The sequence below is a fragment of the Stegodyphus dumicola genome, chromosome 7 (assembly GCF_044657685.1).
Source record: "Stegodyphus dumicola isolate Sdum_Otavi_A_Nest chromosome 7, ASM4465768v1".
Taxonomy (NCBI): Eukaryota; Metazoa; Arthropoda; class Arachnida; order Araneae; family Eresidae; genus Stegodyphus; species Stegodyphus dumicola.
Genome location: NC_140774.1, coordinates 157,787,276 through 157,813,305, shown reverse-complemented (window position 1 = coordinate 157,813,305; position 26,030 = coordinate 157,787,276). Strand labels below are relative to the sequence as shown.

The 26,030-nt window shown below is 30.9% G+C and overlaps 1 protein-coding gene across 2 annotated transcripts in view; it reads left to right on the top strand.

Annotated features, from left to right (window-relative positions):
• The window catches only part of LOC118203214 (ras-specific guanine nucleotide-releasing factor RalGPS1-like), a 149,770-nt gene that overhangs the window by 100,418 nt on the left and 23,322 nt on the right, over positions 1 to 26,030 (top strand). For both annotated transcript variants that reach the window (XM_035375487.2, XM_035375488.2), the window contains exons 3-9: positions 5,065 to 5,190; positions 5,280 to 5,330; positions 10,000 to 10,083; positions 10,612 to 10,794; positions 16,611 to 16,734; positions 20,429 to 20,560; positions 24,389 to 24,482. In XM_035375487.2, the coding sequence (XP_035231378.1) occupies positions 5,065 to 5,190; positions 5,280 to 5,330; positions 10,000 to 10,083; positions 10,612 to 10,794; positions 16,611 to 16,734; positions 20,429 to 20,560; positions 24,389 to 24,482 (794 nt within the window). The remainder of the gene's footprint in view (positions 1 to 5,064; positions 5,191 to 5,279; positions 5,331 to 9,999; positions 10,084 to 10,611; positions 10,795 to 16,610; positions 16,735 to 20,428; positions 20,561 to 24,388; positions 24,483 to 26,030) is intronic.

Genomic DNA, 26,030 nt, shown 5'->3' with positions numbered 1-26,030 from the left:
CTTTCTGTGCTAACTTGAATTTAATACAAATTTATTTTCGTATATCACGTTTAACCGTTTAGTTTTACATCTACATGCATATTATCTGTGAATTTTTACTACCATATGCTTAATATATTGTTTTATCTGCTAATTTGAATTTACATGCACTAAAAATAACGTTTACAGCTCGGCTCATCGTCGATGAACCGCGAGCTTGGCGAGTAAGAATGCAACGGCGCCAACGGGTTCTCTGCGGATGAAAACCCAAAAATTGGTATGTTATTTCAGAAAAAGTCAGATTTTGTGTCAGAATACCTATGTTAGAATAAGGCTATATATAAATCAAATATATGGCATAAGTCGCTCTTTCAAGACATAAAAATGAATTTTGTCAGTCGGTCGGTAAAATGGGACATATAGAACTGTTCCCTTTTATTTATTTTTTTTTAAGGGAATTGTAATAAATAAAGGTTGAAAGAAAATGATTTATGTCTTAAACATGTTGATTTACTAGTATTTTTCAGTAACATAACCTATATAAAAATTTAAATGGTCTTGGAAGTAAACTATGTTTTGCTACAGATGTATTATGTATCTCTCTCAGGCGAGCAGATCTCCAATCCTGTCTTAGCAATCTGATCTAATCCATAATATCTTTCCATTCTTATCTTAACAGTTTGACTTTTCAACACCTTTTCCTAAATATTTATTACTTCATGATACAGTTTTGTATCTAAATTAGCATAGCTTTCCTTATCCAGTTCTTAACCTAGATTTTCACATTGGCTACAATACTTACACAAAGGGTTCCTGTAGCAGATGTTGAATTGCCAGTAAGAATGCACTTCTCAGTGCAGTACAAGGTAAGAATGATCAAAACTTTAGTGATTCTGGTTTTTGAAATTTTTCAGGTCTGAGCATCAGTTTAAATCTAGTAAGATAACATGCAGAAATTATAAAATTAAAAATGTGAAAGTTATTTATGAAATAATAAAGCATTTATAATTTTAAGAGAATAAAAATTAAAAAAAAAAAAAAAAAAAAAAAAAAAAGCTCAAAATTTTTTTTTATTAAATATTTCTGTCAATGTAAATTGTTTAGGCTGTTTCATTTTTTGTGCTAATACTTTCTGTTTATTTTTATATACAGGTATAATTTTTTGTTTAGTTCTATTATTTAAATCTTGTAATTGACATGTTGAGTATTCCCACTAAACTGTCATTTGAAACCTTTTCATTCTCAAATAACTCATTGTCACTGTCTTCTATTGGTAGTGATATTATTTGGAATTAAAATCACACTACACATTTTGCCATTCATTAGTTGACTGTTGATTGCTGTGTTGTCATTGCTTTGGAAATCTTCTGTTAATATTATCATTTCTTTATATTTTTCAACAAATTCCATTATTTGGAAAATTTTGCCTTCTGCAGTGGAAAATTTTGCCTTCTGCAGTGTCTAAAATCTGTGCCAAAATAATTCTGTTTTGCCTAATTTTAAAATCGCAGTTTCTTAAGCCACAAGACGGCAGTACCATTTTCTCTCATGAGGCCTATATGAAAGATAGATATCAAACATGCTTTTGCTGAGCAGATCCTGCTACAGCTTCAGAATTAGAAATTTTTTTTTTTTGAGGAAATCGAAATTTGAAACTTTAATTTTAACAAGATAGCTACAACAATAATACCCTGCAAAAAATTGCTGAATCAAATGAGAATGTTAAGGAAGAGCACTATTTGCAATGTTAACCAAAGAATCTAATTTTTTTCTTCTTCTTCCTGGCAATTATATTAAAAAAAAGGATGAGCAACATCAGCTTTAAATATTTCTTGAAGCAGTTTTTGTTTAGTCCAGATACAAAAATGTTAACCCTTCTCCTTACACAATCACTCGGAGGCAAAAAGCATGGTTGTGGCTAATACCAATCAATGCATTGTTGTTGCACATGGTTTAATTCCCTTTTCCCGTAGGCAATTGGTATTTGAAAGAGACATCCTAGTGAATGAGAGAAAGTCATTTACCACTTATCTTTGTTAATTTTTTTATTTGTATTATATTCTTTATTCCTATGAGGAGAGTAGGGGTTCCGGATGATGGAAGTCCAGACTTTGTACTCTATTACAAAAAATCCTAAAAATTATAACTTTCTTGACTTCGAAATATTTTCTACCCATCTGTCATACACAGAAGTATTCTTTTATTCCATAAACATTAAAGTTCCTCACTATTTTTATAATGCTTTAAATAATGCACATATTAATATGATTTCAACAGTCCAGTTTCATAAGTTTTCCTGACATTCTTAATTTTGATATGCAATACGTATGATCAGATTTATTTACTGTAGGTACAGTAAATCCCAAATACAATAAAAGCCCGAATATCCAGAAAGCTCGGAACTGTCGAATTCCAGATCCATGAAAATTACGGATAATTAAGCATATAAAAATGCAGCTCATGGCTTACCAAAAATTAACTGAATTTACGTCAAACCAAGACAAAGATCTTATGATTGTAATGCGACATAATGTTTCTCCATTACTGGTGCTAAATCCATGCTGTTTGGTAACAGTGTTTGTTTGTTCCAATTAAAAGTCGTGTATGGGCTTTATGATGATGTTGCAAATGTCTCATTTGCTTAATTTTTTATTTACAAAAAGTTTCTAAGTTTTAAAATTATTTTGAGTATCTGAGCTTTTCTTTAGTTTAATGTTGTGTTTGTACCAAACTGTTACTAAATAGTAACACAAAGTTAATGTATTCTTTATTCTTCCTTGTTAATGGCCCCCACATGAGCATTTGATGATATTTCTTTTCGCATTATAAATTGGGTAATTTAGTTTGCCAGTTTTGACATTTAGACATGGTGGCTACTTTAACAAGGAAATACTGATATATGTAATAAAATAATGTAATCATGCTGTCTTAATGGCTAGTGTTTATAGTAACTATTCTATTAAAATCAGTTTATGAGAGGGCATTTTCAATAAAGTGACCTCTTGTACTCATTATAACTTCCTTTTTCTATAAGAACACAAGAGTTTATTACAGTGGGCATCAATTTTCTGACTGTTTCATGGACTGTTTCTAAAATGTTATTTAATTTTCTTTAAAAAACATGGGTTTTATATTAATTCCAAAACATGAATCTACATTCTTTGCTGTTTCCACTTACACACATTTTGTAAATAGTTGTTTGATATTTTACAGTGCATTAAAAGAGAAGGATGCTTGCTAAAAGAAATTTTTTTTTTTTTTTTTTCCTATTCAAATTTTTTTTCCATACCTAAACTGCATCTCAGTTTTTCTCAAGTAAGTATGTGTCAAGTTGTCTAATATATTTTCCTTTAAACAGCAATTTTTCAGTGACAATTGTATTTTTACATTTTTAGAATTTCGACCTAGTTTTTTTTTTTAAATATATATATATATATATAAATTGAAAAAGAAAATGCAAAGCTAACTGGTAATTAGATGTAAGACCTATCTGGTCTCAAAAACTTTTGCGCATAATGCTGCAAAAAGATTGAAAGAATAGTAGTAGGTAGGAACATTGCAGCTAATTTGCTAAAAAGTTACCAGGAGTTGTAGCTCCACGAAATATTGTAACACAGTACTACATAAATAATAAGAAATTTGTCTGGAATAACTGGAAAAAACTGTAAATACGCGATAAAACTGCCAAATTTAGTGCTGGAAGACTTGCTAATGCACAAAAAAATTAATTAATCTGACCGTTGTGAAATCTGAAAAGTTAACTCACATGAAAAATAGATCGACGGAAAAAAAAAATATATATATATATATAAAAGGAAGGTATAAAAAACAGAATTAAAATTGCCAATATATGAAATGCCTATACATAAAAAATTAAAACTAAAATGAAGACACAAAATGCATCAATACAATTTACAATAAAAAAAAATTAAATAGCGGAAAAATGGTAAGTTAATACACTCGCACTCTCAGTTGGCTTTTCAAGGGAAAAAAACTGTTTTACGAAATAGGTTAAATACCATTCCGCATTTCGCCAAAACAGACCATTGAAGCTCTAGTTTAATGCCAAAAACTTTCATAAAAGAACATTAGTATTTCCGAAAAAAGTTTTTGGAATAAATCCTTTTTTGTAGCTCCACTGTTCTGTTTCTTTTTCCCGACGCGTCCGCTGAAAATCACATTAAGGTGTCAAAAGCTATTATAATTCCGAGCAATGTAAAATAAAATTAAAATCAAAGTAGAAAAATAATATAAATAGCGGTCTGCTATTAGTCAAAAATCACAACAACGTACGAGCTGGTCCTTTAAACCTTAAAGAATATGTAACTTTTATTAGAAGAATGGTGCTGTAAACAAATAAAAATGTAATCAATTTTGTAAGTAAAAAAACGTCGCAGGGTCTTATTAGGACCAAGGAGCTTTATTGGCATTGCATAATCTCAATTAAAGAGTTAAATTTTAAAATGTTGATATGTAAATAAGGAATAAATAAGACCTATTTTTTCCAAAGGTAACATGGGCAAGAAAGTACAAATGAAAAATCTTGTTTGTAAATGATGATGCTTATAGCAATCTTTTACTCTCAGGTATTTAATCACTTGCAGTATCCATTATATAAAAAAATTAATGAATTATTTACAGGTGAGGAAATTTTCATGTTTTTTCCCTTTGGTAGAAATTTTATCAACTGAGAGTTTTTAAATGTATGGAAATGTTACATTTTTATATACCTAATATCAATATATTATTTATAAATTATTGTTAGGTACTCTTCTGTTATTGGGACTAGATTAAGAAATGTATTGTATGCACACGTGTATGTATGTGCACGTGTATATACATATGTATATACATGCATCTATGAACTCATACATATATTTTTGAATATGATCCCGATAACAGAAGAGTACCAAAAAACATGGCTCAAACATTAATGATATTTTTGTTAAGCAGTCTTGTTAGTAAGCTTCATCCATCAATAAATTGTTAAGTAAATATGTATGAAAAGTGTATCTGTTTTTGTAGAATTGAACTGATAGCTTCACAAATGGTTTACATTTTTTTCTCGTGTATTTTCTTTTGCAGGGCTTAAATTGCATTTCAAATTCACATGATGCTTTAGATACTCGATGGAATGGTGAATCAGTTCATCAGAAAAGCTATGATGCTGTTGTCTTTTCAGTTCTTAGAGTTTCACCTGAAGATTTTGCTGTATGTTATTATTTTTATGGTATTATGATTCTGTCGTGAAGCATTTATTGTTATGCTTACATCACAAATTAATTATTTACATTTTGCAGAGCCAACTAACTTTGATGGATATACAAGTTTTTAAAGAAATTCAGCCAGAGGTATATAAATATATTTATATATATATTTTTTGTATCAATGTTTTTGTTTTCAGTTTGCAGTGAAATCTCTGCATGACAAACCACCATGCTTCTATATCATTTTAGTTTTCTCTGAAGGTTGTTACTTGGAATTAAATGGGAATGCTTCGTCAATAGAAAAGGGGTTGAGGCTGTGGAATTCCGGCAGTTTGTCCTAGGTTCAAGCCCACATGAACAGACTGGCTGCATGGTTGATTTTTTTAGTTTTCCCCATGTATAACTTGAATACAAGCTAGTTTTCCTTAGAAAGCTCTCCTCAAAAGTATCCCTTCCATAGGAACATGGCCCTGGTGAGCTTTGCCATATTCCATTAACTTGGCCAACCTTTAGAGATGTGGTGTTTTATCGTCACTGATATTTATCCGTGTTTTAAGCTTAATGCTGGTTACTTTCAATGATTGCTAGGGGAAGTTTCACTGTATTTTATTGAAGGCTGCAATGCTTGCAATATAAGTTATTGAAATCCTGAGGTATAGTTTTGTTCTGTGTACTAGTTACATTTTGTGGTACTTTACTATTATGGACCTGTCAAGCATTCTGGCATGTGTATGTGTGTGCATAACAGAAAAAGACCTATTTAATGTACTTCTGTCATGTAGATTGTCATCATTCACTATTATGTACTTTTTGACAGAATTGCCTAATTTCTGCACTAGCAAAATATTAATATTTTTATGATATTAACAAAATTAAATGAGTTGTGATTTAAAGTAAAATTGTGATTAGGGTCAATAAATATATATTCATTAATTGAAATGGTCTATAAATTATTAGTAAAATTTCAAAGCTCTTAATTATTTTTAATGCCATAAAAGTAGATATTAAAGTTATAAACCTAGATATAAAAAAATATTCAGAATTGAATTTACCAATTTCATAGGCTGTAATATGTGATAATACAGAGCATAAAAATAATGTAAAACAATTGTAAGATTAATTTTAAGCAGTTTTTATCAAATATAATGTAATTATTTATTCCATTAATTATATTAAACTATTGTTCGAGAATTCATCATTATTTTTTATGTCCATTTTTTTATCACATCTCCTGGTCTACGAGAAGGCTACCGAATCTCCAAGTTTTTAATTTTTTGCTTTTGTTACGGAAAATGTTTCCAGCAATTGTTAAATTTTTCTTATTAAATTTTGCTTGATTTAAGTTGTATTAATCTGCTGTAGGCATTTACAGATTTTTATATGAAGATTCAAGCAATATTTAATCAGCTAATATTTGTATTTACTTTTGTTTACCTCAATATATAGTACATTACTAAGTTTATCCACAGAAATATCATGTACATTAATTATTACTTTTATTTTCATTGTAATACTTCATCCCTATTGCAATTTCCTCAGCATATAAATGTAAGAAAACTCAAAAATGAAATTGGTCACCAACATAACATTTTAAATATCCAATTCAGTGCTAATATATGTTATATTAGAATTGAATTCAAATTTAAATAGTTTTTAACCTGAGCCATAAATAATAAACTGAATTAATGTCATTTCCTTTGAGATAGTGTCATTGTACTGCAGGGATGTCAAACTCATAGGTACACTTGGGCCAAACAAACAAGGTTTAACTTTAGGCAGGCCAAAAAAAAAAAAAAAATCAATATGCATAGAAACGTAGATTTATTTCGAATAATACAATAATAAACATATATATATATATATTTATATAGAAAAGAACAAGAAAAATTTAATGTTTACGTCCTGATACTTGACATCTCTTCTCTGCTATTATCTTTCCTATTTCAGGAGAAATTTTGTTTGCAGTGATAACTTTCAATGCTGACCCAAGGTGAGCATCATTAATACGGTTTCTAATAGGAGACTTATTACCTTTCATGACTGAAAATAACTGCTCGCACCGATAAGTGCTACCAAACATGGAAATAATGCAAATTTTCGAGTATTTTCAAACCTGGCTGGTAAATATTTGTAAAATTCAGGCACGCCCACTTCAATGAATTTTGCTTTCAAATTTGAGTTGCATTGAATCTCGATCACCTCCATTTGCACATGGCTGGGTACTGAGTCAATACTTATTGAGAAAATCGAAGAAAACAAAGAAAAAAAAAAAAAAAAAAAAAGTCTTCGAGGGAACTAAAATCATTAAACCTCGTTTCAAATTCAGTTGTTAAATTTGCAATTTTTTCTGCGTATTTTTGATACGAACAAGTATCATCTAAACTTGATTTGTTCATGCTGCATGTCGGGAAGTGCGTCAAATCTTCATTTTTAAGTTGTTTTTCCCAAAGAACTAGTTGACATTTGAATGCTTTAATTATGTCAAACATGTTCATAATGATATCTTTTCCTTGTAACGATAAATTAACCTTGTAACGATAAAAAAACCTTGTAACGATTTTCCTTGTAACTTTTTCACTCCTAACTTGAGCTCTTTCAACTTTTCTTCTCTCATTAATCCTTCGTAATTGTTATATTTCGATTTGTGTTGTTCGTAATGACGTTTAATATTATATAACTTTGGTACATTAATAGTATTATTACATATCAAGCAGATTATTTTATCTTTCATTTCACAGCAAAAATATTCTAATTCCCATTTTACTTGGGTTATTCTATGTTCGTCAGCGATTTTTCGTTTAATTTTACTACCACTTGGTTTTGATATAGACATACTGAATACAAAGGCCTGGAATAAACACGGTTAACGTTAAAAAGTTAACAAAAATTTATTCTTTCCACAAGAGATAAATCAAAATGCTGAAATATTTCTTCAAAAATATTCTAACAATATCACAAAATGTCAAGCGTAAATCAATTCAAAACAGAGAAACTAATTCTATCTCACAGCTAAATCGCTACAAATCAATCACAGCATTAAGTAAACAAACAGTTCGCTAGAACTACAGCTACTACTGAGATGAGTTGTTTGTTCTCGGCTTTTATAAGCTTTATAATTAATTTCTCGAATATACTGGAAACATCTATAAATATCGGGATTTTTGTGGATGGCAACAGCAATTACGAGATATTTATTTATTAGGTATTAAGTGCACGCGCTGTTCTATTTTTAACCTTCCAATGCAGCTGTCTTTTCAAAAATCGGGTGCGTTGCTAAGACAACATGAAGCAAATCTAATTACAATTCTAAATAAATAAATAACTCTGAAATCCGTAACAACATGAATTAAGTAATAATTAATAATAAAGCAAAGTGCATGCACATGCATGCACCAATATATCGTACAAAACTATGATTGGAAAACTGAGACCATGAGTTCGGCCACATTCGGCTATCGGGGGATGCGTACAAGTTCTGAGTGCACATGTCCCCCAAAAGCCGAAGGTAGCTGAACGCAAGCTACTGACACGCATTTGTAATTTAAGTAGTGTGTGTGTCAGCTCGCTGTGAGTAATCTAACAATCTAGTTAGTAATCTAACAATATAACACTGAATAAATTATCATTAATTACTTAGCAGTAAACATTTCGTTTTTTTTCTTCGTCGATATGTTATTTTATTATTATATATTATTATTTGCTGATATATTGGCCGGGCCGCGAGTTTGACATCCTCGTTGTACTGCATGAAAAACCTCCCATTTTCTCTTTGTATCATTACAGGAACCTCCTCCATGTTTGTAAGATTTCAAGGTTGGCACCTGTGTCTTGAGATTTAATTTAAATATTCATTTGTTCTGAACTTGCCAGTCCTTCTGTATCGTCATTTGTTGCTGATTTTGTGAATTTTTCTCTAAGCATATTAGTATAAGTCTTGAAAATGTATTTGTGGCAAGCTTTGCTTTTTTTTTTTTTTTTTTTTTTTTTTCTCCCTCTTAAGTGTGTACGCTTACTTTTGAGAATCTTGTTTCATATGTAATATTGCTGATGTAAGTCGTTATTGTTCAGTGGTATCTTTGCAGCATTATATGTGTGAAGCTGTATATAGTAATTAACAATGATCGACCAGTGTATATAATTTTCCAGTTTAGTATCACATTAACATAAGGATGTTAACATTAACATAAGGATGTTAATGTGATACTAAACTTAAGGCTTTTCACTAAATACAAATTCAACAATAAACATTAGAATTCTGGAAATTTCCCACTGCAAAATGGGACTTTATGTCCACTTCATCCAACTGTCATTGAAGTACAATTAATGAATGAATTAAATATATTTTTTTAATCTCTTCAGAATTTTGTCTACAATTGTCATTTTCTAAGTCTTATCACAGGAATGATAATAAATAAACTATCGTTTGATCTTGTTCAATTAACCTTTTAACTAGTTGTCTATGCTATAAAATGAGAAGTGCCTTTGACAATAGACCTCTGAGCAATCCAGTATGCAGGGGCCCCTATAGTTACCACTTGCAGAAATGAAAATAAAATGTGAATGGATTAGCATGGTCCACCTGGGCAGGTACTCAGCAGGCCCCTGCATTAGTTGTATAAATGCAGCCAAATATTTTATAGTTCTTAGTTTCAAAAAATAGTTGTTTAATTTGACTTGTAGTCTAAAATTTGTAACAATTATGTGCTGAAATCTAAATTGTTGTAAAGTGCTAGGGATCTGAGAATTAAATCTTGTAAAACAAAAATTTTATTTAATTTTATAATATGTTTGCTAAAATCTCCTTTTCTTCTAGGAATTATCTAGTTGCTGTTGGAATAAAAAAGAAAAAATGACATATGCCCCAAATGTTGTAGCTTTTACTCAAAGATTCAATCATGTAAGTATTTTTAACTTTTCATAACATAGAGCTAGAATGTCATTATGAAATTTTATTTGTTAAATTTTTTTAAAAATATCTTTGGTACTTTCTCATTATCTGCATCCACAAGCCAATTTATTGGTGACTTAGTGAATAAATGAAAAATTTTTGTTTATCATCCTTACAGCTTAGATAATGTTTTGTTCATAAATGATAATAAAAAGATGTATATTACAAAAAATAAGAAATTTCATAAGCAATTTGTATTAAAGAAATCTGTGTGGCCAATATTTATATTTCTACTGCGGGTGTCAATTGTTCATCAAATTGATATTTTAATTTAAAGTATGTAAATCCATATATGTGGTGCATGCATGGGAGGGCTGTTGTTACATGTATACTCAACGCATGCCAAAAAGCTGTTGACAGTTCTGTTGAATCCATGGGTGCTGATAATCAAAAATGTCATTTGGGGGGTGCAAGAAATACATTTTATTCATAATAGGGAGATTAATAATTAAAATTAATGCTGTTAATTTATTTCAGGTTAGTTTTTGGACTGTGAAAGAAATCCTTACTGGCCAAACTCCCAAAGCAAGAGCTGACATCATAGCACATTTTATCAAAATAGCTAAAAAATTACATGAATTAAACAATTTACATTCAGAATCTGCAATTATTTCAGCTCTGCGAAGTGCACCTATTTTTAGGTTAGCAAAGACTTGGGCAGTAAGTAGTAAACACGTTTGCATATTTTTCTGCATTTATTTAAATGTATAATGTACATACTATTGTATGAAAATATACTTATTCATTTTATTTATAATCTAAAAAACAAAATATGAAGATACAGTATACTGAATTATCTGGGTGTAGATTATTTGGTTTGTGGATTATCCATGCGTAGTGGAGACCATGTATGCACACTCAATGTTGTGTATGAAAGTATGTAAAAACAGGCATGTGCAAGTTCGAGCAGGCTTTAAAACCGCTGAATTTCATCTTTAGGTTTAATTTCAATGACTGCCTTGTACAATTTGTACAATTTCAATAGTGAGAGGAGCGAAACGATTTTATAAGGGTAAGAATGTAGCATGGTGTGTTGAGTAAAATAATAATGAAATGTAAAGGTATTAGAAATTTGAAAGCATTAGGAAGAGCGAAATTGGAAAATTAATATCATTAAGTAAACAAGAAACACTATTAATGATGTGAAAGTATTCAAAGAAACCCAGTTGATTAAATGAAGAAGCTTTGCGGATAATTTTTGAAGATCCCATATTGAAATGTAATCAAGTGACCGTCGTACTTAGCTAACAAAATTTTTTTTCTTTTCGAAAATTATATCATATTCTCTGACGAGAAATTTCAACGCTTTTTCAGTTTGCCCAATATATTCCAAACAACACGATACATATCAAACAATGCTAAATTACACAAAAAATAAAAGCACTTATGAGATCTTTAAGAATTGAAAAATGAATTTTACTGATAGGTGAAAAAATGACTTAAATATTAAACATGTGGAGAAGTCGAGAAATTTTGTAATTGTTCTAATGTAGGAATTTTGACACAAAATCAGACTTTTTCTGAAATGATATGCCAATTTCTTTCCATATTTCGATTCTACGACTCAAATTATGCCAAACTGTCAAATTTTGTAAAAATCACACGAGTAGTTTTAAAAAAAAATTAGCTCTCAAAATTTTAGCTCCTCAAGTGTTAACTGAAACTAAGGAAACAAGCCAACATACTTTTTATTGTATTTACTATCATCTTTTACCTTTCTATGCCGGTCCATACTATTTGCAAGTACTATTATACTGTTTCGTGCCATACCGATTTGACTAGATTGGTTGCATTTCTAAAGTAGTAATTTGAAACTGTTTGTGATTTATGTAGAGACCGAATAAAATTCATCTGAACATGGATCATTGAAAAATATCATATCTAGTCTTTCTAATATTAAACGTATTAGTTGTTTGAAGTAATACAATCGTATTTGTCAAAACATTCTTAATAGCATAATGGTTTGATATAAGTCTCGTTACTTTACTTTTAATATCAGATTTCTTAAGACATTTTAATGCATGCGATAAATTTAAAGAATTCGATCATTATATTTCATACATAAAAGGGTTGATATTTATTTTCAGACACTTGTATTTTTGAAATTTATTTCCATAGATTTTGTACTAAATATTGAAATATAAACTAATTTTTTTAGTATATTTCATTTCCTCAATTTTAACATTTGCTTGTTACAAGTTATAAGTGTAATCAAAATGATCGTTGAATTAAATTATTTATTCTGAGGTTGTTAATCCATAACTCGCACAGTAATTCGGACATTTGAAACTGTTGTTGATATTTTCTGGAAAACGTTTCTTGTGGTATATTTTGTTTTAAATAAAAATACGTTCTAAGAATTGGTATCTGCATTTGGAAATCACTTGCTTACCAAAATATATGAATAGTTTCATATCTGAAGTGAACTTGGCAAGACGCTACAAAATTATGACAAATTCTGTTTGAAATTCAACTATTCATGATTTTGAAGATTATACAAATATTCAAAACATGTTTGAGATTCAAAACGACCATTTGTGTCTGAAATATTAAAAGGATGGAAACTGCAAAGAACTGTGTAAAATGCACTGAAGTCTGCAACATATTCAAAATTAACACAAAGGAATGTTAGATCTATCCTAAGAAAAATCAAACTAAACCCAAAAATTAGTGCAATAAAATTTAGAATGAATTTTGAAGAACAGCTTGCAAGGAAGTCTGAACCTGAAGCTATCAGAAGAGCCATTAGGGCACACTGATACAAGGAGCGATGAGCAAGAACAAACTGCTTCTTCAAAAAGATAGTGATGAAAGTACGACTGGCTTTCGCAAAATCCATAATAAACAAGGATTTATCATACTGAAATATCGCACGAGTTACATTTGCAGATGAATCGAAATTTAATGGACAAATTGCTGTGAGGCAAAAGGCAAACAGAATACAAAAAACGTTTGGCCTACAGTTAAGCTTAAAGGTGAAAGCGTAATGGTTTTGAATGTTTCGTCTGGGATAGGAAATTTGCTTTTTATAGAAATTAATATGAATCGGCATAAATATATATATACTCTCAACAAAAATCTAAATGCATCTGATAGAAAACTTGGAATGCAAAATATATTCATGTTCTATCAGGATAACGATCTTGAACATTTTGTTCTAAATATTAGCTTGTGTTTATTATACTGTTGCAAACGTATGGGTTCGTAATAAATTGAATGCACAAGTCCGATGAAAAGGGAATAAGATTTATTATTGTCACAAGAAATAAAGCAAAATTCTTCAATTTCCACAGATAGTATTGCAATATCTCACAGTAGTTATCTTTTAAACTACTCAAACATTCAACAGAACGTAATTCAAAACAAAGATAATTCGATTTCACCGCAAATTTGCTACAGTAAACAGCAGCAGTTTTCTAAAAACTCCTAAAACAACTACTGAATTGAGAGGTTTTTCCTCCTTTTTATAAGCTTTTTAAATCAAGCACGAGTATATTCTGGTATTTTCCCCAAAAGCAAAAGCGTGCACTTACGAGATATCTATTTATTAAATGCACATGCTCCTATATTTTTAATTTTTCTGGCTTGACTTTCTCTTCAAATAAGTCGCGTGCAGAATTGCATGGGGAAATGAAATAATTTAATAACAATTCTGTTAAAAATAGCAAACTAAAATAAATCATTACAAAAATCGTAACACTGCCCCCTTCCTAAGGACTGCCCGTCCCGGGCAGTGCAATCCCTAGACAGGAAGCCAAACTTACAACTAAGTCATCAATGCAATAGTAAACATTACATAGCAACATAAACAAAAATTAAGACAAAATAACATGCCAAACAAATACTAATTCAGAAGTCAACAAAAATTAGCGTTATATTTTCAAATTTTCACAGGACTAGTTTCGATGGTTTTACCGAACCACTATCGTCTGCTGCAAAAGCGCAAATGAACGAGATAGGATGTAATGATCAGATAAGATAAGAAAGCCTGCACAGAAAATAAGCTAGTGGCGCCATCTGTTGATGAAACCAGAACTAAAACATAATTTCTTTAAAGGCCGAAGGCAAAGATGGATTGGAATTAGGATCGTTAAAGATTTTTTTGAATGTGAAATGCCTCTAGAAAATCCAGTACTGCAATGGAAGAAGTTTTTTGAATAATTTTGGCAGCAGAAAAATTGAAAGTGTGATTTTCGTACCAACAATGTTGGGCAGCAGAAGACTTTATGTTTCCTTTTTCCTAACATATGTCTCATGTTCCTTCACGCGAAATTTTAAGGCTGTCTTATTTTGGCCAATGTAAATTAAACTACACTGGCAGGGAATCCTATAAATACCTAAGGAATTCATATCCGGAATTGGGGTCTTTGAGTATGGAACTCGGAATTTTATTGATGGAAGAATAATCGACCCGAAAGTTAAATTTCTGCAAAATATGTGAAACTTTATAGCTAATTGATGGAAAGAAGGGAATGACAACAGAATTTTTATAATCTCCTAAAACCAGAGTGTGCCTTTTAGTGTGTTGAGATAAGAACTGCTTGAAACCAATTTTAAATAAAGAGACGAAACACGAGCTCACGGAAGAAGGTTGTAACACGTCCTTTCTTCCTCAGTTGTCAGAATCACCAGAGTCGAGATAAAAGTGATTTACTTTATAGCCTTTACCTTTCTATTATTTTCCATAACTAACAATAAAGTTTAAAACGAAAATTAGTGTGAGCGACACAAAATACAACACGTAAGAGCAATCATCACATGAAAAAAAGTTACTTTCACCAGTCTGAGCAATAACTGATTCTTGTTTGGCTTTCAGCCTGTTTACCAAGTGAAGATGGTAACCCGATTTCACATTAGCTCACTTCCCAGAATTGTTCCTTCTAACATTATGTTTCGGCAACAAATATCGTATGTGATAGTAGCCTTAGTTGGGGTAGAACAGATCATGAAAGCTGCAGACTATCTGAACATAACTGCAGATCAGTAGCACCCTTACATAGCTTCTGTCTTCCCAAATGGAAATGGAATCTTCCAGCAGGACAACGTCCCATATCATAAGTCTCACATTATGTTAGATTTTTCATACTTATTTTGTTCCTGTACCAAACATGCCAAAATAACGGGGTGAGAAACTTTCAAGTGTTATTGCAATCTGTATGTTAAATATATTTTTATGTTGAGAGGCCATAAAATAAGAAATTAATATCTGTCATATGTGTCAAGAAAGGAAAAGATGGAGAGCATATTATAAATAAATTGGGGTACTAAAAAATAAGTGGAATGACAACCTTGTACTTCAACATTTTGTAAGTATCTTATTACTTCCTACATACCTCGTTACCTTAGGACTTCTCATGCTTTTTCTCCATGCAGTTCAGTCTAAGTAGAGTGGTTTATCCTCTGTGATGTTTTACATATTCCTGCTCATATTCTGTGATTTTTTTTGTGATACACAACTTAAGAATAAAGAGTTTGACACACACACACACACAGTGAATTATAACATTCTTGTCTCGTAAAATGTTTAATGGATGAAACTACATACGAACTACAAATATGTATGTATAGCTACCATACATACATTTTCAGAATTCTGAACTCTCATTGTTGCCAGTTTCAAAAGTTGTTCTGTAAAACGTGTACAGTATTGCTGTTTGTTGTCAGACCATTAGTTAAAAGTTTTATTATTCCCATATATATAATTTAGAAAACCTGCATCTGAGACTGTAGTTACTCTTTGGCAAACCTCTGAAAATAATGCTTTGAGCAAATCACAAGTGTGCAGGTGATTTTCAAATTAAAAATGGTAAATAAAAAATGGTCAAATGGAGACTGTTAGGAATATGTTGAGCAGAAATGAGGAAGACTGTGAAAACATTCAAAAGGCTATCAATGAAGATCAATCAAGACCATTAAGCAGATTCTCACTCATACTGCTTATCAAATTATCTCCTTGCTGAGTGTGACTTTCTGTTTCCAAAGTAAAAAAAAAAAAGCTGTAGCTGTCAAAATGCAGCTCAGTAGATAGAAAAAAAGGAGTACATTGATCTAGAAGATATGCAAGGAAATATATTGCATGTTTTGAAAGATATTCTGTGTCAATATCCAGAACTGTTTCTGTGTTATTAGCAGTGCTAAAAAAGGTTTGGAAAAGTTTATAATATAAAAGTTACTGGTGGGGTATATTTGATGAGGACTAAAACATGTACCATAATTGTTTTAAAATAATTCCATTAATTTTGAGATGTTCTCTTCTACCTTTTGTGTGACAAAAATAATTAAACATAACTGTCTTTTCTGCTTCCCCCCCCCAGTTTGTCAGTCACATTGAGAATATGCAGCTGAGACTGCATATTCTTTAGTAATAGCTTTAGTTATTATAGCAAAAAACCACCTAAATCTATGTGATGAATTTTATTTATCCTCTTTAAATATAGTTTTCATAGTAATGGACATTTTTCTTTTTATTTCTTCAGCAACTTACAAAGAAGGAAAAAAGCACATTTGATAAGTTGGCTGATGTCTTCTCAGATAACAACAACTTTGAAAAATTAAGGGATCATATGACAAATTTGAAGCTTCCCTGTATTCCATATTTAGGTTAGTATCATGTATAATAATTTCTGCTGTGTTTCTTTTTAATATCAAGTCTTAAAATCGGTATAAGTTGGGGGTAAACAATTGTTTATGGCTATTATTGTTTCAGTTTTATATTTTCCTGATTAGCTGAGAAATGTTTCATTAAGGAGAAAATTTTCATTATACGAGAATTTTTGGGAATCGAAAATTCAAGAATTTTCATTAAACTATCAAAATCTTTTCATTCTAAAAATTTCTTTGTCTTTTCCTTCACTATTGGTAGTGACATTTTCTGGATTTAAAACTGCATAGCAGATTTTGCCATTCCTTATTTTATTGCTAATTGAGCATTGTCCTTGCAATTATCTTTATTATCACTTCTCCATATTTTTAACAGCTAGCATTAAACTGAAAATTTCTCCTTCTGTAGCATTAAAAACCAATATCAGAATTAAGATTTTTATTTTTTCAGATTTTGAAATCACACTTTCCTAAGGCTAAATTGCAGCAAAGCTGCAATCAAAGGCAAGTACCAAATCCTGCTACAGACCCAGGATCAAACTCTTTTCAACATAATTAAAAATTCAAACTTTAATTTTCCTAATATAGTTGTAATAATAATATCCTCCAAAAAATAGTAAACTGAATTAAATTAGGGAGTTTAGGAAAAGTGCAATTTGTGACATTAACCAAACATAATGTTTTTAGGAATCTAATTCTTTCTGTCCTTCCAGTTACTCTGCCAGCAAAAGAAAACCTGTATGAGCAATATCCTACTCCAAATAAATATGTTTTTGTGCTTTACTTATTATTTAGGTCAGATAGGAAAACATTCTCCCACTCCCACTCCCTTCACAAGTATACAAGGGCTGGAAATGTGGTCATATCTGACATCAGTCAATATTGTAATTGCTCGGTGAAATGAAGTGAAGTGAAAATGAAAAGGTACTAAATAAGTGGCATCGTCTGATGATGTCTCATGTGTTGAAAGGAAATAAGTAATTATTTTAATTCTGGACTTAAAGTTGAACTCACTACCTTATTGCCTTAAGAAGTATATTTCTCAATTTTGTGCTGTTGCTTATTAAACAATAATCCAAAGCTCCTAGTTGCTTCTTGAGGTCATGTGCCGAGCACTCTGCACAATTCACACCCTTCAAGCCTGGATGCCTGCCTCTCTCACCAGTCAAACTTACTCCTGTGCTTGACCAGGCCACTTTTTCAGAGGTGAAAGTGCTTTCTTTTTTCAGATTTTCATAGAAAACTGTACAAGGAATTTTCAGTAGCACACCTACTTTTTTTTTCCTATTTCAAAAGAAAATTGCTGGTTGGCAATATTGGGCATCCGGATTTCGGTCTTTGAATAGTGCATCAAATTCGAATCAAACTTACCTAACTTTCATAGTTTCTTGTATTTATCTATATCTTTCAGTTTGGTAGAAAATTAAGTCTGAATTACAGTACATAAATTGCAAGTAAAATACATGTGAAAGCAATTATAAGAAAACGTTGACATGGGAAATTCATTGAACTTACAAATAAAAAGTCAAATAAGATAATAAAACTATGTAAGTTTGTGTAAAGCCAAATTAGGATATGAAGTTTGATAAAAGTCAAATTAGGATAGCCATACACCACATAATTACCAAGTTGTAAATCATTCTTGAGTCAGTGCTCAAAGTTATGTCTTTTATTTTAAATTAATAGGTAGTCATCCTTGTACAACTCGCAAGTAATTTTACTGCTGGTGACAGGAGGCATGTATCACAATTTTAAAATAGTTAATAGTACTGAAAATAAGGCTACAAGCCAGATACTTGTATTGATCTCAATTCTGTAACAGAAATTCGTGCAGTAGGCTTGGGAATTGAACTCAAAGAAACGTTATTTTCTAATAAATTTCATTTCCTGTTATAATCTTATGCACAGTAGAGTGTTTGTCATTGTATAAGGAATTATTGGCTTCAGGATGTAATGCATTTAGGCAAACCAGCATACACAGGTAAAATATCTATCCTTATGATTGGTTGCTACATAAGTGATATTTGGGTAAGTTTCCCATTGTTTACTTTTGTTAAGACATATAAGTGATATTTACACATTCCTTTTCAATTATAATTTTTTTTCTTCTGACTTACGATATCAGATGAAAAACCACTGCGGCTTTGCAGATAAACTTGCCATTTCATGGAATTATAAAATATTGAAATCGTTGATGCTATTTATATAAAAAGCAGTTGTAAGTGTTTCAATGATATAACAACTTAATAAAGCCTTCTGCTGATGAACTTCCCCATTCATGCAATAATAAAATTGTAAAATCGTCTATGGATACTGCTTAAATAAAAAAACAACTAAGCATTTAAATGATATAAAAACTTGCTGCAGCATTCTGCAGATGTACTCCCCGATTCATGGAATAATAAAATTGTAAAACCATTCTTGGATACTATTTATATAAAAAACAGCTGTAAGTATTTTAACAATATTAATAATTGGGTTGATGAATTTAGTAGTCTCATGAACATTGTTTGCACCCTACTCCCATGTTTAATTTTTCAACCCTTAATTATGAAACAATATTTGTTATTAGTGTTTTGTCAGTAGCCACTGAAATCACCTTTCAGATGTACCACTTAAGTTTCATTGCATACATAAAGAAAAATGGTGTTTATAAAGTACAGTTACACTGAATTCAGCTCTGAAATCAAAATATGAGCAAAATGTATGGAAGTGTACTCTTGAGCCATAATCGGAAAAATGTATTTAATTACAAAATCAGATTTTTCTCTGCACTTGCTGTGCAGTTATGTTTTGCTTAAATATGAATGTGCCATGAGGCAAAAAGCTGCTTGGACGAGTACAATGCTTTAAACAATGTTTTACTAAACTGTGGTGTTAGCCTATCACTTGCAAATAAAACTTCTCATCTATTAATACCTAAACATTGCTTTAGACCAGATACATTCTTTCATGTTAAAGATATTCCTATCTGGAAATGCCTACTTTCAATAGGCAGTGGTGCTCAGATGCTTCGTAAAGGTTTTCTTAATATATGTAGAAAAGTTCTAGGTGCTATGTTTAGTAGTTTTAGGCGTCTCTTTTGAAAGATTCATCCAAGATGCGAAGGCAGAAAAAGAAGATGCTTTTCTATTATGTTTGCTGTAGTAAAATTTTTATTGGCAAGTGAAATTGCACTTTGTTGAAAGAAAATTGGATAGTGAAGTAAGGTTAATAAAACATTTCTCTAATATTTAAGAGCCCATGTATGTGCAGAACTGTTGCTTAATCTGTTTAAAAGCTACATATTCAGTTCTTACCAATAATTACCGTAAGACTTAAATAAAAATTTATTGTGTGTTATTTGAATATTGCAGATTAGGATAGCAGTCTGGAAATTTTTGCAGTAAAATTTATGGGATTAAGTAGGGTGCATATAAAATATATGAAAAACTTAACTGTAAACTATCATTCAAGTGTACTATATTTGATAACATAATGTGGTTTTAGAACAGAACATTCTTGTTGAATAAAGATTTTATTATAACCAGTTTTCTTGATTTCGCAGAGAATGGATTTCTGTTGCATTTGTAATGTGTAAATTTACAGGCTTAAATTAATAACATAAGCATTTTAAATATAATTAGTACCTGTGCCTTCTGAAACCACCATCTTCATTTGTTATTAATCTGTGTATATTTTCTTCTTTTTTTAGGTTTATTCCTTATGGACTTGGTTTTCATTGATATAGCACATCCTCCCACCCAAGGTCTGGATAATCATCAGCGGCAGATGAAGATGAATAATATTTTGCGAATTATAGCCGATTATCAGCAATCTAATTACGGTTAGTTTTTATCATAAATTGACTGACGAATAATAACTTGAAAAAAAGGTTGTAAAAAAAGTATTTCCAGGAGGTACATTTTTAAATATTAATTATTATTAAGTTGTTTTTTAAATTTAGTTCTCAAAATTCTTCTGTATTTTAACACTTGGCATGCAGGCAACATATTTTTACGTTTTTTGCAGTCTGTCACTGGAGCGCGGGTCACGTAAAAATACGTATTTAGTAGATTTGTGGTGGATACCCGCTAACCACCACAAATCTATTAAATACGTATAATTATATGTATGTGTGACATTATATGGGTGTTATTTGCGTTGCTAGGCAACACTTTGCTTTTTTTCTTTTAACAAGTTATGATTGTCCAGTTATTTCATCTTCAATCGAATTCTTAGCTCCAGAACGTACAAGTCGTGTTTTGTCAATTTGAAGCTTGTTTTTTTATTATTGATTAAATAAATTGATAAAATGAACCATTGTGACAAAGATAGTGATGAAGAAATACGCGCTGACAGATTATCGAACTTTTCATATGATGGTGATTCAGAAAGTTAAGATATCGAAGAAAGTGACGTTGATGACATTATTCCACGTTCTCGAGTGTTCGTCCAAAGAAGAATTTCTAGTAGTTCTGAAACAACTTCTGATGAAGAAGCAGATGAATGGTCATCGATTGACAATCCTCCAGACCTTGAAGAGTTTTTGGGTCATCCTAGAATAACTAACATTGCTAATGTTCCTGAATCCACAGCTGATGCAGTAAAGTTATTTATAGGCGATGACTTTTTTGCATATTTAGACGTGGAATCAAACTGGTATTATTATCAAAATATTAATCAGTTCAAAATATTGCCCAAAAGCATGAAATGGGGAGATATTACGATTCCGGAGATGAAGAAATTTTTGGGGCTTATTATCTTCATGGGACAAGTTCGTAAAGACGCCCGAGACGATTATTGGTCAACTGTCTGCACAAGTACACCGTTTTTTTTTTCCCAAAAACAATGTCAAGGGATAGATTTCACCAAATATGGCCATTTCAATAACAATGAAGACATCACGGATGGTTCTGATTGATTATTCAAAGTCAGGCCTATACTAAATTATTTTGTTGAAAAATTCAATAACATTTACAAACCGAAACAACAAGTATCGTTAGATGAGGGCATAATACCTAATGAATAATAATGGAGAGGATGATTGCTTTTTAGAGTTTACAACGCTGGAAAAATTATAAAATATGGCATACTCATATGAATATTGTCTGAAAGTGACACTGGGCATATTCGCAATTTTGAAGTTTATGCAACTCAAGGATTACGTTTGATCAAAACAATACTCGCAGTAGTTTCGCCATATACTGATGTCTGGCACCATTTGTACATGGACAATTACTACAACAGTGACGATAACACGGAAGCCCTTTTACAAAAAAAAATATGAATTTGCGGAACGATTAGGAAGAATAGAGGTCTACCAGAGTGCCTGAAAAAACTAATTTGAAAAAAGGAGAAACAATCTTTCGAATAAAAAATGATATATTGCTATAAGTTTGGCAATCCAAGAAGTCAGTCCAATCTCTTTAATCCATTCTGTGGAAATGAAAGAAAGTAGTAACGTTGATCGTATCAAGAGACAAAAAATTGTAAAGCCACATGCTTTGATCGACTACAAGTACATGAAAGGAGTAGATCGGGCCGATCAGTATTTGTCCTACTATAGTATTTTGCGTAAAACAGTGAAGTGGACAAAGCGCTTAGCTATGTATATGATGAATTGTGCATTTTTCAATGCATATGTTGCACTGAAGAACCAGAGCAAATGATATCAAAACACGACCCTCCTGAAAGATTGTCCATGGATATACACAAACACGTATTGGAAAAAATTGTTGCTACCGGGAAGAAGAAAAACCCGCAAAGACAATGTCGCGTGTGCACAGTAAAAAAAGTGCAAAGTGAAATGTGTTTCATATGTAGCTTCTGCTGTGTTCCTCTACATAGAGGAAAATGCTTTGAACGGTACCATACTGTAAAAAACTATTAACGTGTTATCAGTTCTTGTTATGAATCTTGTACTTGTTATGAAAAAATATTTTTGAATACATTGTAAAATTTTAAAAATCGTTTACTTTTTGCGTTTTCGTAAAAATATCATTTTTCTTTTGTTAAATAATCATATAGTATATATTTAAGTGTAAAATAAAAAAGTTTCGTTCATAAAAATGAAGTAATTTTCGATTTACTGCAATTTTCCTGAGTAACCATACTTCCGCGCGATTCACGAAAAAACGCCCGCTGCACACGTAAGTTCGTGGCGAAGTATACCGCGTGCCAAGTGTTAACTTGTGGTTTTTTCTAAATTACTGTTATACAATAGCTGTTAAAAAAAATTAATTATTATAAATTAAATGGAGGAAAAAATTTACTAAAAAAACATTTATGAATTTGTCTCTTCATTTAGCACTCATCATGTTCAGCTTTGAAGAAAATTTTCATCTGATAATATTGTTAATTCAGCTTTAAGCCAAGCCATCATTGTTATGGGTTTCAGTGAGAGTTTGTTGTTGTAATATTGACTGCACTACTTAGCTTACTGTAATTTTCATTTTATGTAGTCATTCATTATAGCAATATCGATGACTAAAAAAGACAGCATGTTGACTATTTCCCCATTATGCCTTGCTGTAGCAATCACTATGTGAGAGTAATCTGCCTCTCAAGAAAAACTTGCACATTTGTCATATTGGAATGTTTGCTACCTCTGCGATATGTATGAGATTATGTATTCACGTGTGCATAAATGTACGAGAGCTTTCGTGTTACTGTTGGTGCCTATAGGCTCAACACTTCGTATGCCCTGCCACACTACATAGGCCATCAAGATCTGAAAAGCTTCTAAATGATAAATCCGCTAAAAACGTGGTGACATAATTGGATATTATTGAATTGTTTCCAAATAGATATGTCTCAAATAGCTTCGAGACTTCCACTTTCAAAAACATACCATCTGTGTAACTACTTGTACCGATATCTCATGCATATAGATTATTAATTGTAGATTGATAGCTTCATGCTTTGCCAGGATTTGTACTTATATATATATATATATATATATATATATATATATTTATAGCTCACTTTCTTGTGGTTGGGGTTACTTTGACATTGAGCTGTGTATATATGTTGCAGATGTGTATGGATATGGTTCTTTTTCTTATAACTTTTAATGTTACAAGAAGTAGGAGTTAAAAAAAAAAGAGGTAGTGGTAACTGTATTTTAAATTACTTGACTACAGAAACAACAAATTCTACAGTAAAACATGACTTGAAAACCATACAAAAAGAAGGAAGGTCAGAGTTTGCTGACGTCTATTTTAAGTCAACCCCCCCAAAAAAAATTGGCATCGGGTACTTCCACTAGTTGTTGGTTATTTATAATTTTTTCTAATTCTTCTTCACTGGTTAAATTATGTGGAAAAACTGAGTTAGCAAGTCTCAGCTTGATAGGACAACCAAACATAGCTTTGTATGGTGAACATTTGGTTCCGTCTTGATATGCTTTGTGTTTCTTTGCTTGAACAAATTTTAATCTACTACGACTACTTTTATCTCGAAGCTATTTTCTTGTTCGCCTGGACCTTGCGATTGACTGTGTCTCGGCTTGCAATGAACTATTTTTATATAACTCCATATTTCACATGTATGATTTTATAGATTTTTTATTTAATATTTGTCAGTGCCTTTATTCCAGAATACTATTTGTTTCTAAATATCATGTAAAAATATGCATTTTGAAAGTAACTTATCATAAATATATTTTTTGCAGACCATCTTCCTGTTCTACCTCACATTCAGAACTATTTAAAATCCGTGAGATATATTGATGAACTTCAAAAATTTGTTGAAGATGATAATTTTAAGTAAGTGTGATATTCATGTGTGCATAAATGTATATTCACACACACATATATATATTCACATGGTATTTCACATAAATGTATTCACATGTGCATTTTTGGTGTCAAGAAAATATATGAGTTTGCGTTAATAGAAATATAATATTTTTAAAAAATCTGGATTTATTAATAGGATAAAACATAATGAAATTTTCTGCTTTGACTCAAGTTCAGTATATATAATAATATGATCGAAAATGTAATAAAAATAAGGGAAATAATGAATATTTAAATAAAATTATAATTTTTTTAAGTTACAGTGAGGCATATAGAATAAATGATCTGATCATAAAAATTTAAGCAAACTTCTATATATTATTATAGTTTTCTGATTAACTTGATTTAAACTTATGTTATTTGTAATTATTGAGTTAGGAAATATAATTTTTTACCACTTAATAAAAGGCAGAGATTGGTGCATGTTTTTATCTTGTAACATATAAAATGGTTCATAAATTTTTATACTTTTAAGAAACAAGTTAAAGAAAGTAGTTATTGTACTTTTATTTAATGCCTTAACCCTTTTTGGATGAGTGTGATATCTACATCTCAGAGGTTTAGTGCTTAGTTAGGCAGCTGTAATGTATACATGACAATCACATGGAACAAAATGTAAATATTTTTAATTCTAACATATGGCACCCTGTGTCCATTATACCAAGGTAAAAGAGAATATGATGCCTGAACTTTGGACTGTTTCATTTGGATTCTGAAGGGTAGAGTGGGATTCAGCAACGTAAAATGTGTGCTGGGTCTTTATGTACATGCATTTTCATTTATGCTGCTTTCAAGTGGCTTTCTGAGGGCACCAGGGATAAATAGAAAGGACTAGTTTATTCCTTTGTTCAACTCCTCATCAATGCAAGCCTAATGGGGATACTTACCCGACAGTAGTCACTGTGATGCACCTGTTCTGATTTCCCGCATTTAAAACTGTAGATTCATTCAGCTGCGAGATGATTTTCTAGAGGTTGTATATCCCAAATTAATTTTAATCACATATATTTGTTTTCTGATAATGTAAATATTTAAAATAATTTATATATATATAATTTTAGTCAGTTTTTATTTTAAATTCTATATTGTAAAGTATCGTTTATGTAATATGGCTTTCTGCGCTGTAGTAACGTACCGTAGCACTTACAGAAGCACAAAAGGATGAGATATTTTATTTCATGGGACCAAAAGACTCAAATGAGAATTTGCTTTTGATGAAAGAATGGATACACAAATGTCAAAGACAAGATTCTATTAATGTGAAGAGTGGAAAAATCTGCAGCGAACATTTTCTATACAGTGCTTATGAAGATGATATGAAAAATTGCTTGTTTGGATAGCCACAAAAAGAAACTGTTGAAATGGAATGCTGTGCTGAAAGTAAATTATGATGATAATAATAAATTGAAATTGATGATGACGGTAATAAATCAAAATTGATGATGACAATAATAAATCAAATGTTAATGATTTTGAAATAAAACTCACAAATGAAAACATAGATAGATATTCCTG